The sequence below is a fragment of the Mizuhopecten yessoensis genome, unplaced genomic scaffold (assembly GCF_002113885.1).
Source record: "Mizuhopecten yessoensis strain PY_sf001 unplaced genomic scaffold, ASM211388v2 scaffold8949, whole genome shotgun sequence".
In the NCBI taxonomy this organism is placed as follows: domain Eukaryota; kingdom Metazoa; phylum Mollusca; class Bivalvia; order Pectinida; family Pectinidae; genus Mizuhopecten; species Mizuhopecten yessoensis.
This window is the reverse complement of record NW_018407803.1, coordinates 382,712-396,499: the sequence shown is the minus strand read 5'-3', so window position 1 is coordinate 396,499 and position 13,788 is coordinate 382,712. Positions and strand designations below refer to the sequence as shown.

The 13,788-nt window shown below is 38.4% G+C and overlaps 1 protein-coding gene across 6 annotated transcripts in view; it reads right to left on the bottom strand.

The window, feature by feature from the left end:
- Positions 1-13,788, bottom strand: part of LOC110456924 (E3 ubiquitin-protein ligase rnf213-alpha-like) — a 298,096-nt gene that overhangs the window by 46,399 nt on the left and 237,909 nt on the right. For all 6 annotated transcript variants that reach the window (XM_021507988.1, XM_021507990.1, XM_021507991.1 and 3 more), the window contains 4 exons: positions 13,433-13,530; positions 10,942-11,095; positions 9,653-9,830; positions 4,554-4,651 (listed from right to left, as the gene is read on the bottom strand). In XM_021507988.1, coding sequence (XP_021363663.1) covers positions 4,554-4,651; positions 9,653-9,830; positions 10,942-11,095; positions 13,433-13,530 — 528 coding nt within the window. The remainder of the gene's footprint in view (positions 1-4,553; positions 4,652-9,652; positions 9,831-10,941; positions 11,096-13,432; positions 13,531-13,788) is intronic.

Here is a 13,788-nt window from a genome sequence, read left to right as displayed (position 1 = left end):
CACATATTTACTATTACAGAACTTAATGTGAAAAAAATAGAAGCGATCATTGCAATATGAGAAAGATCTGTTTAGTTCTTCCTTTAGCCATTTTGTTTTTATGATCAGTCTCAAAATATTACATCCAAAACGAGGGATCAAGGGGAACCTACATATCAAATTTGAGAAAGATCCCTCAAGTTATTCCTGAGATATAGTACTAACAAACCTTCAATGTCAAAAATCGAAGATGGCTGTCGGTAGGCCATTTTGTTTAACTGATCAGTTTCAAAAGTAAACATGAACAATAAAGGATCCCAAATGACATATTGGTGGCCCAAATAATTTTGTGAAGAAATATTTCCACAGCATTAAACACAATGCTTCAGCATATTTAAATTACATATAACATGACAATGTTTGTTATATGTAAAACAGAATAAAACATTATGTTTTTAATTCTTCAACCCTAGTTAAAACCTGACATGTTTCCCAAAGAAATACACAAAACTTGCATCTCAAAGAAGACACCCTGGCTGTATTTTATATAGAAAATCTGAAAAAAAAATCATCACATTTTCTAAATCACGGACAGTTCGTTTCAAATCAAAGTAATGACAACTGAAAAATGTACTGCTCCCCCCAGTTAATGTGGAAGGAACTTTAATTTCTTTTATTCATAAATTTTTCAACAGTCACGCAAATTATTTTTGTTGGGCCAGTGACTACCTCACTTTTGACAACTTTTGGTTGACATAAGATTTTAATATCCGTTGGCAAGCGGGAGACCTTCCTTTTCAGGCACTGCTGCACAACAAGGGAACAAGGGGAACCTACATATAAAATTTGAGAAAGATCCCTCCCGTACTTCCCGAGAAATAGAGCGATAACAAACTTTCACTATCAAAATCCAAGATGACTGCCTGTCTGACATGTTCTTTATCCGATCAATCTCAAAAGGAGAAGGGGAACCTACATATAAAATTTGAGAAAGATCCCTCTGATACTTCCCGAGAAATAGGGATAACAAACTTTAACTATCAAAATCCAAGATGGCTGCCTGTCGGCCATGTTGTTTATTCGATCATTCTCAAAGTTGCCCTGCACAGCTAAGGACCAAGGGGAACCTACATATAAAATTTGAGAAAGATCCCTTTGCTCCTTCTTGAGAAATACCGATAACAAGAATTGTTTAAGGACGGATGACGACGGACGGACCACGGCGCAGGGTGATTTGAATAGCCCACCATCAAAACAAGAGGCTCAGAGGGCCTGCAATGCTCACCTGGATCTGTTTAGGGTACTTGATATGAGGTAAAAATATAGCACTTCATGGAAGATACTGTATGTACATATGAAATTTCAGAAAGATCCATCCAGTATTTCTGGAGATATAGCGGGAACAAACTTTGGCCCAAGGTTGCTTCAGACCGAATTGGGATGAAATCCCTTTATCCCTACGCTAGAAGAAGGATTTTAAATGTTTAACCTCTATTTCCCCTATTGGGCCCTTCTCCTCTGTCCCTAGGGGGACCACACCCACCGTTTATTCAAAATTGAGTCCCCTTGGCCTAAGGATGCTTCAGACCAAATTGGGATGAAATCCCTTTATCCCTATGGTACCTCTATTTCTCCTACTGGGCCCCACCCCTCTGCCCCAAGGTTAACAAAGTAATTATAGGCTTCAGAATAACACAAATGATTTGATACTATGTTATATGCTATATATTTTATGTTTTAAATGTCCCATGAATTTCTCACTGATTCACAGAAAAAATCTCATTAATTTTGACCAATTCTCACTAAAAATAATCACTGATCTAACTATTTTGCACCAGAAAGTTATGGCATGTATGAAATACAGATTATTACAGCATCTCACTTCATTATGGCAGGGGAACAATTAAACACTACCTGTAACAGTGGTGACAATTAAACACTACCTGTAACAGTTGTGACAATTAAACACTCTACCTGTAACAGTGGTGACTATAAACACTCTACCTGTAACAGTGGTGACAATTAAACACTCTACCTGTAACAGTGGTGACAATTAAACACTACCTGTAACAGTTGTGACAATTAAACACTCTACCTGTAACAGTGGAAACAATTAAACACTCTACCTGTAACAGTGGTGACAATTAAACACTCTATACCTGTAACAGTGGTGACAATTAAACACTCTACCTGTAACAGTGGTGACAGTTAAACACACTACCTGTAACAGTGGTGACAGTTAAACACTCTACCTGTAAAACACTCTACTTGTAACAGTGGTGACAATTAAACACTCTACCTGTAACAGTGGTGACAGTTAAACACTCTACCTGTAAAACACTCTACTTGTAACAGTGGTGACAATTAAACACTCTACCTGTAACAGTGGTGACAGTTAAACACTCTACCTGTAAAACACTCTACTTGTAACAGTGGTGACAATTAAACACTCTACCTGTAACAGTGGTGACAGTTAAACACTCTACCTGTAAAACACTCTACTTGTAACAGTGGTGACAATTAAACACTCTACCTGTAACAGTGGTGACAGTTAAACACTCTACCTGTAAAACACTCTACTTGTAACAGTGGTGACAATTAAACACTCTACCTGTAACAGTGGTGACAATTAAACACTCTACCTGTAACAGTGGTGACAATTAAACACTCTACCTGTAACAGTGGTGACAATTAAACACTCTACCTGTAACAGTGGTGACAATTAAACACTCTACCTGTAACAGTGGTGACAATTAAACACTCTACCTGTAACAGTGGTGACAATTAAACACTCTACCTGTAACAGTGGTGACAATTAAACACTCTACCTGTAACAGTGGTGACAATTAAACACTCTACCTGTAACAGTGGTGACAATTAAACACTCTACCTGTAACAGTGGTGACAATTAAACACTCTACCTGTAACAGTGGTGACAATTAAACACTCTACCTGTAACAGTGGTGACAATTAAACACTCTACCTGTAACAGTGGTGACAATTAAACACTCTACCTGTAACAGTGGTGACAATTAAACACTCTACCTGTAACAGTGGTGACAATTAAACACTCTACCTGTAACAGTGGTGACAATTAAACACTCTACCTGTAACAGTGGTGACAATTAAACACTCTACCTGTAACAGTGGTGACAATTAAACACTCTACCTGTAACAGTGGTGACAATTAAACACTCTACCTGTAACAGTGGTGACAATTAAACACTCTACCTGTAACAGTGGTGACAATTAAACACTCTACCTGTAACAGTGGTGACAATTAAACACTCTACCTGTAACAGTGGTGACAATTAAACACTCTACCTGTAACAGTGGTGACAATTAAACACTCTACCTGTAACAGTGGTGACAATTAAACACTCTACCTGTAACAGTGGTGACAATTAAACACTCTACCTGTAACAGTGGTGACAATTAAACACTCTACCTGTAACAGTGGTGACAATTAAACACTCTACCTGTAACAGTGGTGACAATTAAACACTCTACCTGTAACAGTGGTGACAATTAAACACTCTACCTGTAACAGTGGTGACAATTAAACACTCTACCTGTAACAGTGGTGACAATTAAACACTCTACCTGTAACAGTGGTGACAATTAAACACTCTACCTGTAACAGTGGTGACAATTAAACACTCTACCTGTAACAGTGGTGACAATTAAACACTCTACCTGTAACAGTGGTGACAATTAAACACTCTACCTGTAACAGTGGTGACAATTAAACACTCTACCTGTAACAGTGGTGACAATTAAACACTCTACCTGTAACAGTGGTGACAATTAAACACTCTACCTGTAACAGTGGTGACAATTAAACACTCTACCTGTAACAGTGGTGACAATTAAACACTCTACCTGTAACAGTGGTGACAATTAAACACTCTACCTGTAACAGTGGTGACAATTAAACACTCTACCTGTAACAGTGGTGACAATTAAACACTACCTGTAACAGTGGTGACAATTAAACACTCTACCTGTAACAGTGGTGACTATAAACACTACCTGTAACAGTGGTGACAATTAAACACTCTACCTGTAACAGTGGTGACAATTAAACACTACCTGTAACATTGGTGACAGTTAAACACTCTACCTGTAACAGTGGTGACAATTAAACACTCTACACCTGTAACAGTGGTGACAATTAAACACTACCTGTAACATTGGTGACAGTTAAACACTCTACCTGTAACAGTGGTGACAGTTAAACACTCTACCTGTAACAGTGGTGACAGTTAAACACTCTACCTATAACATTGGTGACAGTTAAACACTCTACCTGTAACATTGGTGACAGTTAAACACTCTACCTGTAACAGTGGTGACAGTTAAACACACTACCTGTAACATTGGTGACAGTTAAACACTCTACCTGTAAAACACTCTACCTGTAACAGTGGTGACAATTAAACACTCTACCTGTAACAGTGGTGACAGTTAAACACTCTACCTGTAAAACACTCTGCCTGTAACAGTGGTGACAGTTAAATCCTCTACCTGTAAAACACTCTACTTGTAACAGTGGTGACAATTAAACACACTACCTGTAACAGTGGAAACAGACAATGTTCGCTGAACATCTCCTCCCAATGGTTTCTAGCTTTCTTGGTGACCAGGCTACATACAGCAGGTTCAAATGCTCCTAAAATGGAAAATAAATCTGTAAAAAAATCTTTCCCCAAAATATGACACTTTAATGTGTCACATATACTGTATTACATGATTACTACAACTGACATACCTCCATTGTTGTAGGTCTCTGTGACACTAGACAGGACCTGTAATAGGTACTGTATAACATGTTTCCAACAACTGACATACCTCCATGGTTGTAGGTCTCTGTGACATTAGACAGGACCTTGTGTAACTTGAACTGTATTACATGTTTACAACTGACATACCTCCATGGTTGTAGGTCTCTGTGACACGAGACAGGACCTTGTGTAACATGAACTTTATTACATGTTTACTACAACTGACGTGCCTCCATTGTTGTAGGTCTCTGTGACACTAGACAGGACCTTGTGTAATAGGTACTGTATAACATGTTTACAACAACTGACATACCTCCATTGTTGTAGGTCTCTGTGACACTAGACAGGACCTTGTGTAACATGAACTGTATTACATGTTTACTACAACTGACGTACCTCCATTGTTATAGATCTCTGTGAGACAGGACCTTGTGTAACATGAACTGTATTACATGTTTACTACAACTGACCCTCCATTGTTGTAGGTTTCTGTGACACTAGACATGACCTTATTTAAAATTGTACTGTATTACATGTGTAGGTCTCTGTGACACTAGATAGGACCTTGTGTAATATGAACTGTATTACATAACACTCTACCTGTAACAGGTAGAGTGTTTCTAGTCACCACTGTTACAGGTAGAGTTTTTAACTGTCACCAATGTTATAGGGAGAGTGTTTAACTGTCACCAATGTTACAGGTAGAGTTTTTAACTGTCACCAATGTTACAGGTAGTGTGTTTAACTGTCACCAATGTTACAGGTAGAGTGTTTATAGTCACCCCTGTTACAGGTAGAGTTTTTAACTGTCACCAATGTTATAGGGAGAGTGTTTAACTGTCACCACTATACAGTTCATGTTACAAAAGGTCCTGACTAGTGTCACAGAGCCCTACAACAATGGAGGGATGTCAGTTGTTGTAAACCTGTTATACAGTACCTATTACAACAACTGACATGCCTCCATTGTTGTAGGTTTCTGTGACACTAGACATGACCTTCGGTAAAATTGTACTGTATTACATGTGTAGGTCTCTGTGACACTAGTCAGGACCTTTTGTAACATGAACTGTATTACCTGTTTACTACAACTGATATACCTCCATTGTTGTAGGTCTCTGTAACACTAGACATGACCTTATTTAAAATTGTACTGTATTACAGGTTTACTACAACTGATGTGCCTGCATTGTTGTAGGTCTCTGTAACACTAGACATGACCTTCGGTAAAATTGTACTGTATTACAGGTTTACTACAACTGATGTACCTGCATTGTTGTAGGTCTCTGACACTAGAGAGGACCTTGTGTAACTTGAACTGTATTACATGATTACTACAACTGACATACCTCCATTGTTGTAGGGCTCTGTGACACTAGATAGGACCTTGTGTAATATGAACTGTATTACAGGTTTACTACAACTGATGTGCCTGCATTGTTGTAGGTCTCTGTAACACTAGACAGGACCTTGTGAAACATCAACTGTATTACATGTTTTCTACAACTGATGTTCCTCCATTGTTGTAGGTTTCTGTGACACTAGACATGATCTGTGAGACAGGACCTTGTGTAATATGAACTGTATTACATGGTTACTACAACTAACATCCCTCCATTGTTGTAGGTTTCTGTGACACTAGACATGACCTTCGGTAAAATTGTACTGTATTACAGGTTTACTACAACTGACGTACCTCCATTGTTATAGGTCTCTGTGACACGAGACAGGACCTTGTGAAACATGAACTGTATTACATGGTTACTACAACTGACGTACCTCCAGTGTTATAGATCTCTGTGATACAGGACCTTGTGTAATATGAACTGTATTACAGGTTTACTACAACTGATGTGCCTCCATTGTTGTAGGTTTCTGTGACACTAGACAGGTCCTTGTGTAACATGTACTGTATTACATGTTTTCTACAACTGATGTACCTCCATTGTTGTAGGTCTCTGTGACACTAGACATGACCTTCGGTAAAATTGTACTGTATTACATGTTTACTACAACTAACATACCTCCATTGTTGTAGGTCTCTGTGACACTAGACAGGACCTTGTGTAACATGTACTGTATTACATGTTTACTACAACTGATGTACCTCCATTGTTGTAGGTCTCTGACACTAGACAGGACCTTGTGTAACATAAACTGTATTACATGTTTACTACAACTAACATACCTCCATTGTTGTAGGTCTCTGTGACACTAGACAGGACCTTGTGTAACATGAACTGTATTACATGTTTACTACAACTGATGTACCTCCATTGTTGTAGGTCTCTGTGACACTAGACATGACCTTGTGTAAAATTGTACTGTATTACATGTTTACTACAACTAACATACCTCCATTGTTATAGGTCTCTGTGACACTAGACAGGACCTTGTGTAATATGTACTGTATTACATGTTTACTACAACTGACGTACCTCCATTGTTGTAGGTCTCTGTGACACTAGACAGGACCTTGTGAAACATGAACTGTATTACATGTTTACTACAACTGACATACCTCCATTATTGTAGGTCTCTGTGACACTAGACAGGACCTTGTGTCACATGAACTGTATTACATGTTTACTACAACTGATGTACCTCCATTGTTGTAGGTCTCTGTGACACTAGACATGACCTTGCTGACGTACCTCCATTGTTGTAGGTCTCTGTGAGACAGGGCCTTGTGTAACATGAACTGTATTACATGTTTACTACATCTGACATTCCTCCATTGTTGTAGGTCTCTGTGACACTAGACATGACCTTGTGTAAAATTGTACTGTATTACATGTTTACTACAACTAACATCCCTCCATTGTTATAGGTCTCTGTGACACTAGACAGGAACTTGTGTAACATGAACTGTATTACATGTTTACTACATCTGACATTCCTCCATTGTTGTAGGTCTCTGTGACACTAGACAGGAACTTGTGAAACATGAACTGTATTACATGTTTACTACAACTGACATACCTCCATTATTGTAGGTCTCTGTGACACTAGACAGGACCTGGTGTAACATGAACTGTATTACATGTTTACTACACCTGACGTACCTCCATTGTTGTAGGTCTCTGTGACACTAGACAGGAACTTGTGAAACATGAACTGTATTACATGTTTACTACAACTGATGTACCTCCATTGTTTTAGGTCTCTGTGACACTAGACAGGACCTTGTGTCACATGAACTGTATTACATGTTTACTACAACTGATGTACCTCCATTGTTGTAGGAGTCTGTGACACTAGACAGGACCTTGTGTAACATAAACTGTATTACATGTTTACTACAACTGATGTACCTCCATTGTTGTAGGTCTCTGTGACACTAGACATGACCTTGTGTAACATAAACTGTATTACATGTTTACTACAACTGATGTACCTCCATTGTTTTAGGTCTCTGTGACACTAGACAGGACCTTGTGAAACATGAACTGTATTACATGTTTACTACAACTGACATACCTCCATTGTTGTAGGTCTCTGTGACACTAGACAGGACCTTGTGAAACATGAACTGTATTACATGTTTACTACAACTACACTAGACAGGACCTTGTGTAACATGAACTGTATTACATGTTTACTACAACTGATGTACCTCCATTGTTGTAGGTGTCTGTGACACTAGACAGGACCTTGTGTAACATGTACTGTATTACATGTTTACTACAACTGATGTACCTCCATTGTTTTAGGTCTATGTGACACTAGACAGGACCTTGTGAAACATGAACTGTATTACATGTTTACTACAACTGATGAACCTCCATTGTTGTAGGTCTCTGTGACACTAGACAGGACCTTGCAATTGTGTAACATGAACTGTATTACATGTTTACTACAACTGACATACGTCCATTGTTGTAGGTCTCTGTGACACTAGCCAGGACCTTGTGTAACATGAACTGTATGGTCTCTGTGACACTAGACATGACCTTGCAATTGTGTAACATGAACTGCATTACATGTTTACTACAACTGACATACCTCCATTGTTGTAGGTCTCTGTGAGACAGGGCCTTGTGTAACATGAACTGTATTACATGTTTACTACAACTACACTAGACAGGACCTTGTGTAACATGTACTGTATTACATGTTTACTACAACTGATGTACCTCCATTGTTGTAGGTGTTTGTGACACTATAGACAGGACCTTGTGTAACATTGTACTGTATTACATGTTTACTACAATTGACATACTTCCATTGTTGTAGGTCTCTGTGACACTAGACAGGACCTTGTGTAACATAAACTGTATTACATGTTTACTACAACTGATGTACCTCCATTGTTGTAGGTGTTTGTGCCACTATAGACAGGACCTTGTGTAACATTGTACTGCATTACATGTTTACTACAATTGACATACTTCCATTGTTGTAGGTCTCTGTGACACTAGACAGGACCTTATGTAACATGAACTGTATTACATGTTTACTACAACTGACATACCTCCATTGTTGTAGGTCTCTGTGACACTATAGACAGGACCTTGTGTAACATGAACTGTATTACATGTTTGCTACAACTGATGTACCTCCATTGTTGTAGGTCTCTGTGAGACAGGACCTTGTGTAACATGAACTGTATTACATGTTTGCTACAACTGATGTACCTCCATTGTTGTAGGTCTCTGTGACACTAGACAGGACCTTGTGTAACATGTACTGTATTACATGTTTACTACAACTGATGTACCTCCATTGTTGTAGGTCTCTGTGACACTAGACAGGACCTTGTGTAACATGTACTGTATTACATGTTTACTACAACTGATGTACCTCCATTGTTGTAGGTGTTTGTGACACTATAGACAGGACCTTGTGTAACATTGTACTGCATTACATGTTTACTACAATTGACATACTTCCATTGTTGTAGGTCTCTGTGACACTAGACAGGACCTTGTGTATCAGCAGTAGAACATCATCCACACTCCGCCCAGTCACTCGTTGTAGACTGGAGATGTCCAGTTTGATGTGGTTTAGCAGGAATTCCACAACTCTCTCATCGGGAATGTTTGGTTTGATCATCCTACCAATCACCTTTTTTATACACAAGAATTAGATATTATCAATTATTAGAGAAAAGATAAATAAAGACAACATTCTTAATAGCACGAAAATCTTTAGTCAGCCTCAAGATGAGCACAAAATCTTTATCGTCCTGAGATAGCTAGCCTACCGCTGCAACTATTCTGAGTACAAAGAAAAGATCCAATTCTCTGTTACATATGTATCGAATTTAGAAAGCTGACTCTTAAGGCAAAGTCAGGTCAAATATTGGTGATGATAATGCAGCCAGCCCACAGACTATGAATCAAACCAGGCGACATCATCACACACTGTACCATAGTACATAATACGACCCGTCGGACGACGGGCATATAAAAAGCAGTTGTAAAACGGTTGGTCTTTATATCCTTCTTGAGTTTTTGATTTCCTGGTAGCAGATGTTAAGCTATTACACAACATGGCCAGTAAGAGATTTTGGGACACACTACGAGGTTTTAGGACACACATTGAATTTCTGACCCGACCGCAGTGATTCGTGATATCTGATACAGGGTGACAAGCTCCTGTAAATACTTGGAAGCTATTCCATTTAGTGCCTTGCATGTGAATACAAATTTTGTACTGCAATCTGTTTCGTACAAATAACCAGTGCAATGAATATAGCACTGGTGTGACGTCTTTATCTTTCGTACATGCATAGTACACTGCCATCCCAAAATGAACTTGCATGCATACCATGCTGTTTACCTGAGGGGAAGTAGTATAGAAGATATGCCCCAGTCAAAATTGACACAACTGCGCCGTAACTCTGGTTTAGATCATAGATAGCATCATTATCATTGAAGATCATGTCTACCAAATTTTAAGGATATTAAAGGTAACAAATAGACTAGATTGAACTGCAATGAAAACAATTAATACAAAAAGGGATTTAAACCTACTTAATTCTGGGACATTCTCACATTATGTTAAAAACAAAATAAAATGAATTATGAAAGAATTTTGATTGGAAATGATGGACATATAAAGAAAGGCAACAAGCACAAACCTACAATATGACTAATCATTTTATGCCCCAACAAAAACATATTTTAGCTATGGATCGTTTACATTTACTTAAACTGAGAAGAGATCAGTATACCGAAACATTTTGGTTGGTGCCCAACAGCATTGCGACATGGGTAAGGAGCCTCAGTATTGCGCAGGTGATCTGGGACATCTTCCTCTCGACACCAACAACATTTGTCCTCTGGTCAGCCCGACCCAGAATGTGGCCAGGTTGGGTTTGGTCTATCCTGAGATGACAATAAGTAAATCATTTACTGTCCTGTCCAAACAATTTTGTCACACAACCTATGGAAAATTTAATGATAATACCATTTTTATTCATTTTAATGATAATAATAATAATAAAATACATCATTAAATTTTGATATAGCACCCTATCTAGCTAACATAAGCCACTCTAGAGCGCTTTACCCTACATAGATATACAACTAACACAATTACCATATACATAATCAATACAATTTTTGAGGAGTTTACAGGAGCTGCCTTATCAGGTGCTAACAACTAGTCCTATGCCACCTGGCTTATATTTCCCTATGTGTGTATGCCTGCGTTTGTGCTAGAGATGTAATGTGCTATATATTTGAAGCAGGACCGTGCTTCCAACAGCATCATTTATTAGTGCCACCTCACTTGAATGCTACACCACAGATCAAACTCCACCTGGGTTGTTGTAGTTGTGTCGGCAGAAGAAAAAAACTTTCTCTGAATATCCATGCATACGACGACTTTGGGGATCGAACCCTGACCGCCTGCATAGGAGGCCGAAGTGTTAACCACTCGACTAATTTGCCCATTAATGGATGGTTCCCGGTGATGCAATGCCTCGGGCTAGACATTTAAGAATCTTACCCCTTTGGTTGGGTTTACCGTCTTACCCCCAAGGTGGGAAAGGATTATATTATTCCATCCTGACAAATGCCAGGTCCATTCTTTAATCAAGAGACATCTTAAAGTCTATCCATATATACTTCATAGACACAAAGTCAAACATGTGTCAGAAGCCAAATACCTGGATGTTACGATAAGATCAGACATAAAATGGAAATAATATCACTAGGAAACCCAACATGGCATTTTCCAGGTGTAATCTAAAAGTAATATCTACTGAAATCAAAGAAAATGCATATAAGTGAGAATATGCAAGTCCAGTTTGGGACACTTATCTAAAACTAGAAAATGTCTGAATAAGTTGATGATTTTCTATATATAGTAACAGTGACCTGGGCCTTGACCTTGGAACCCTGCAACAGAAGGATGTCAGAGGTATACCCATATTTGACCTTTGCATAAAGTTTAATCGAAATCCATGAAAGAATGAAGTTGCTTAGTGTTTAAATTGAATAAGTTGATGATTTTCTATATATAGCAAGTGTGACCTTGGCCTTGACCTTGGATCCCTGAAACACAACGATGTCTGAAATATACTCATACTTGACCTTTGTATAAAGTTTGATCAATATCTGTCAAAAAATGAAGTTGCTAAGTGTTTACATTGAATCGGGACGGGACGGGACGGATATGGGCAACACTATATGCCCCCTCCCATTTTATGGCGGATTGTACCTTTGTATAAAGTTTGACAAATATCTGTCAAAAAATGAAGTTGCTAAGTGTTTACATTGAATCGGGACGGGACGGGACGGATATGGGCAACACTATATGCCCCCTCCCATTTTATGGCGGATTGTACCTTTGTATAAAGTTTGACAAATATCTGTCAAAAAATGAAGTTGCTAAGTGTTTACATTGAATCGGGACGGGACGGGACGGATATGGGCAACACTATATGCCCCCTCCCATTTTATGGCGGATTGTACCTTTGTATAAAGTTTGACAAATATCTGTCAAAAAATGAAGTTGCTAAGTGTTTACATTGAATCGGGACGGGATGGGACGGACATGGGCAACACTATATGCCCCTCCATTTTATGGCGGGGACATACAAATATACTGATGAGATAGAGATGGTTCACTACAGGGCGACCCATTTTGTTACCAACCTTAATTATCCTTATATATATAATGCCTCAGGCATTGGTAACGTGTTGGAAAATTTAAAATAGAGCAGTCTTGTAGATTGTAAAAAGGATGTGAGGCTACCATGCTCTACAAAATATGCCTTAGCAAAGTTGCAATTAATTCTACACATCTGGTCCCTTTAACTAGACAATCTCAGCAATATCATCTTTTTTTCTAAACTATTTCCTGTAGAATGTCTGCAGTTAAAAAATTATTCTTTCCCCAGACAATCAATGATTGGAATAAGCTACCACCTTGAAATTATAACGGCAAATGTTATATCCTCCTCTGAATATTTGTTTTGTTCCCGTTCATTTGATGCTGCTACACACATGACATAATCTTCAGCCTGTTAAAGTTGGTTGCAAATTGGTAGAAATAGTCTTTAAAAATATCATAGCTTCATTCAGCAACGAGGCAGATTATACAGCATAATCTCTCCTAGCATTGTGGCATTGTGGCAAACAATAAGGTGTGATGCAAATTACTTTATTTCCCTAGACACATGTACTAAGATGTTCAAAGTTAGCATAGCCTCTTACCCATCATCTTTTACATTACCAGGGAGAGGTGTATGACTTTGACCTCCTATCTGATCACCGCATTCCCTACATTTTGAAACAGCGTCTGGTCGTCCACACTGAAATGAATTTAATCAAATTTCATTCATGATATTGAAAATATTAACAATTTGAGCAGTGACTTACATAGATATACACCCAACCCCCAGCCACCAAAATGTGATCTCTTATTCTTAAATTTTGACAGTTGACCACCAAAATCCAAACAGTTGCCACTTGTAGAAATGTATGCTATCATATTAAGGTGTAAATATATTAAAGTTGTTCAAACCATTGACCCTGAAACCTTGACCCAAATTGTAATCATGTGTAGAATT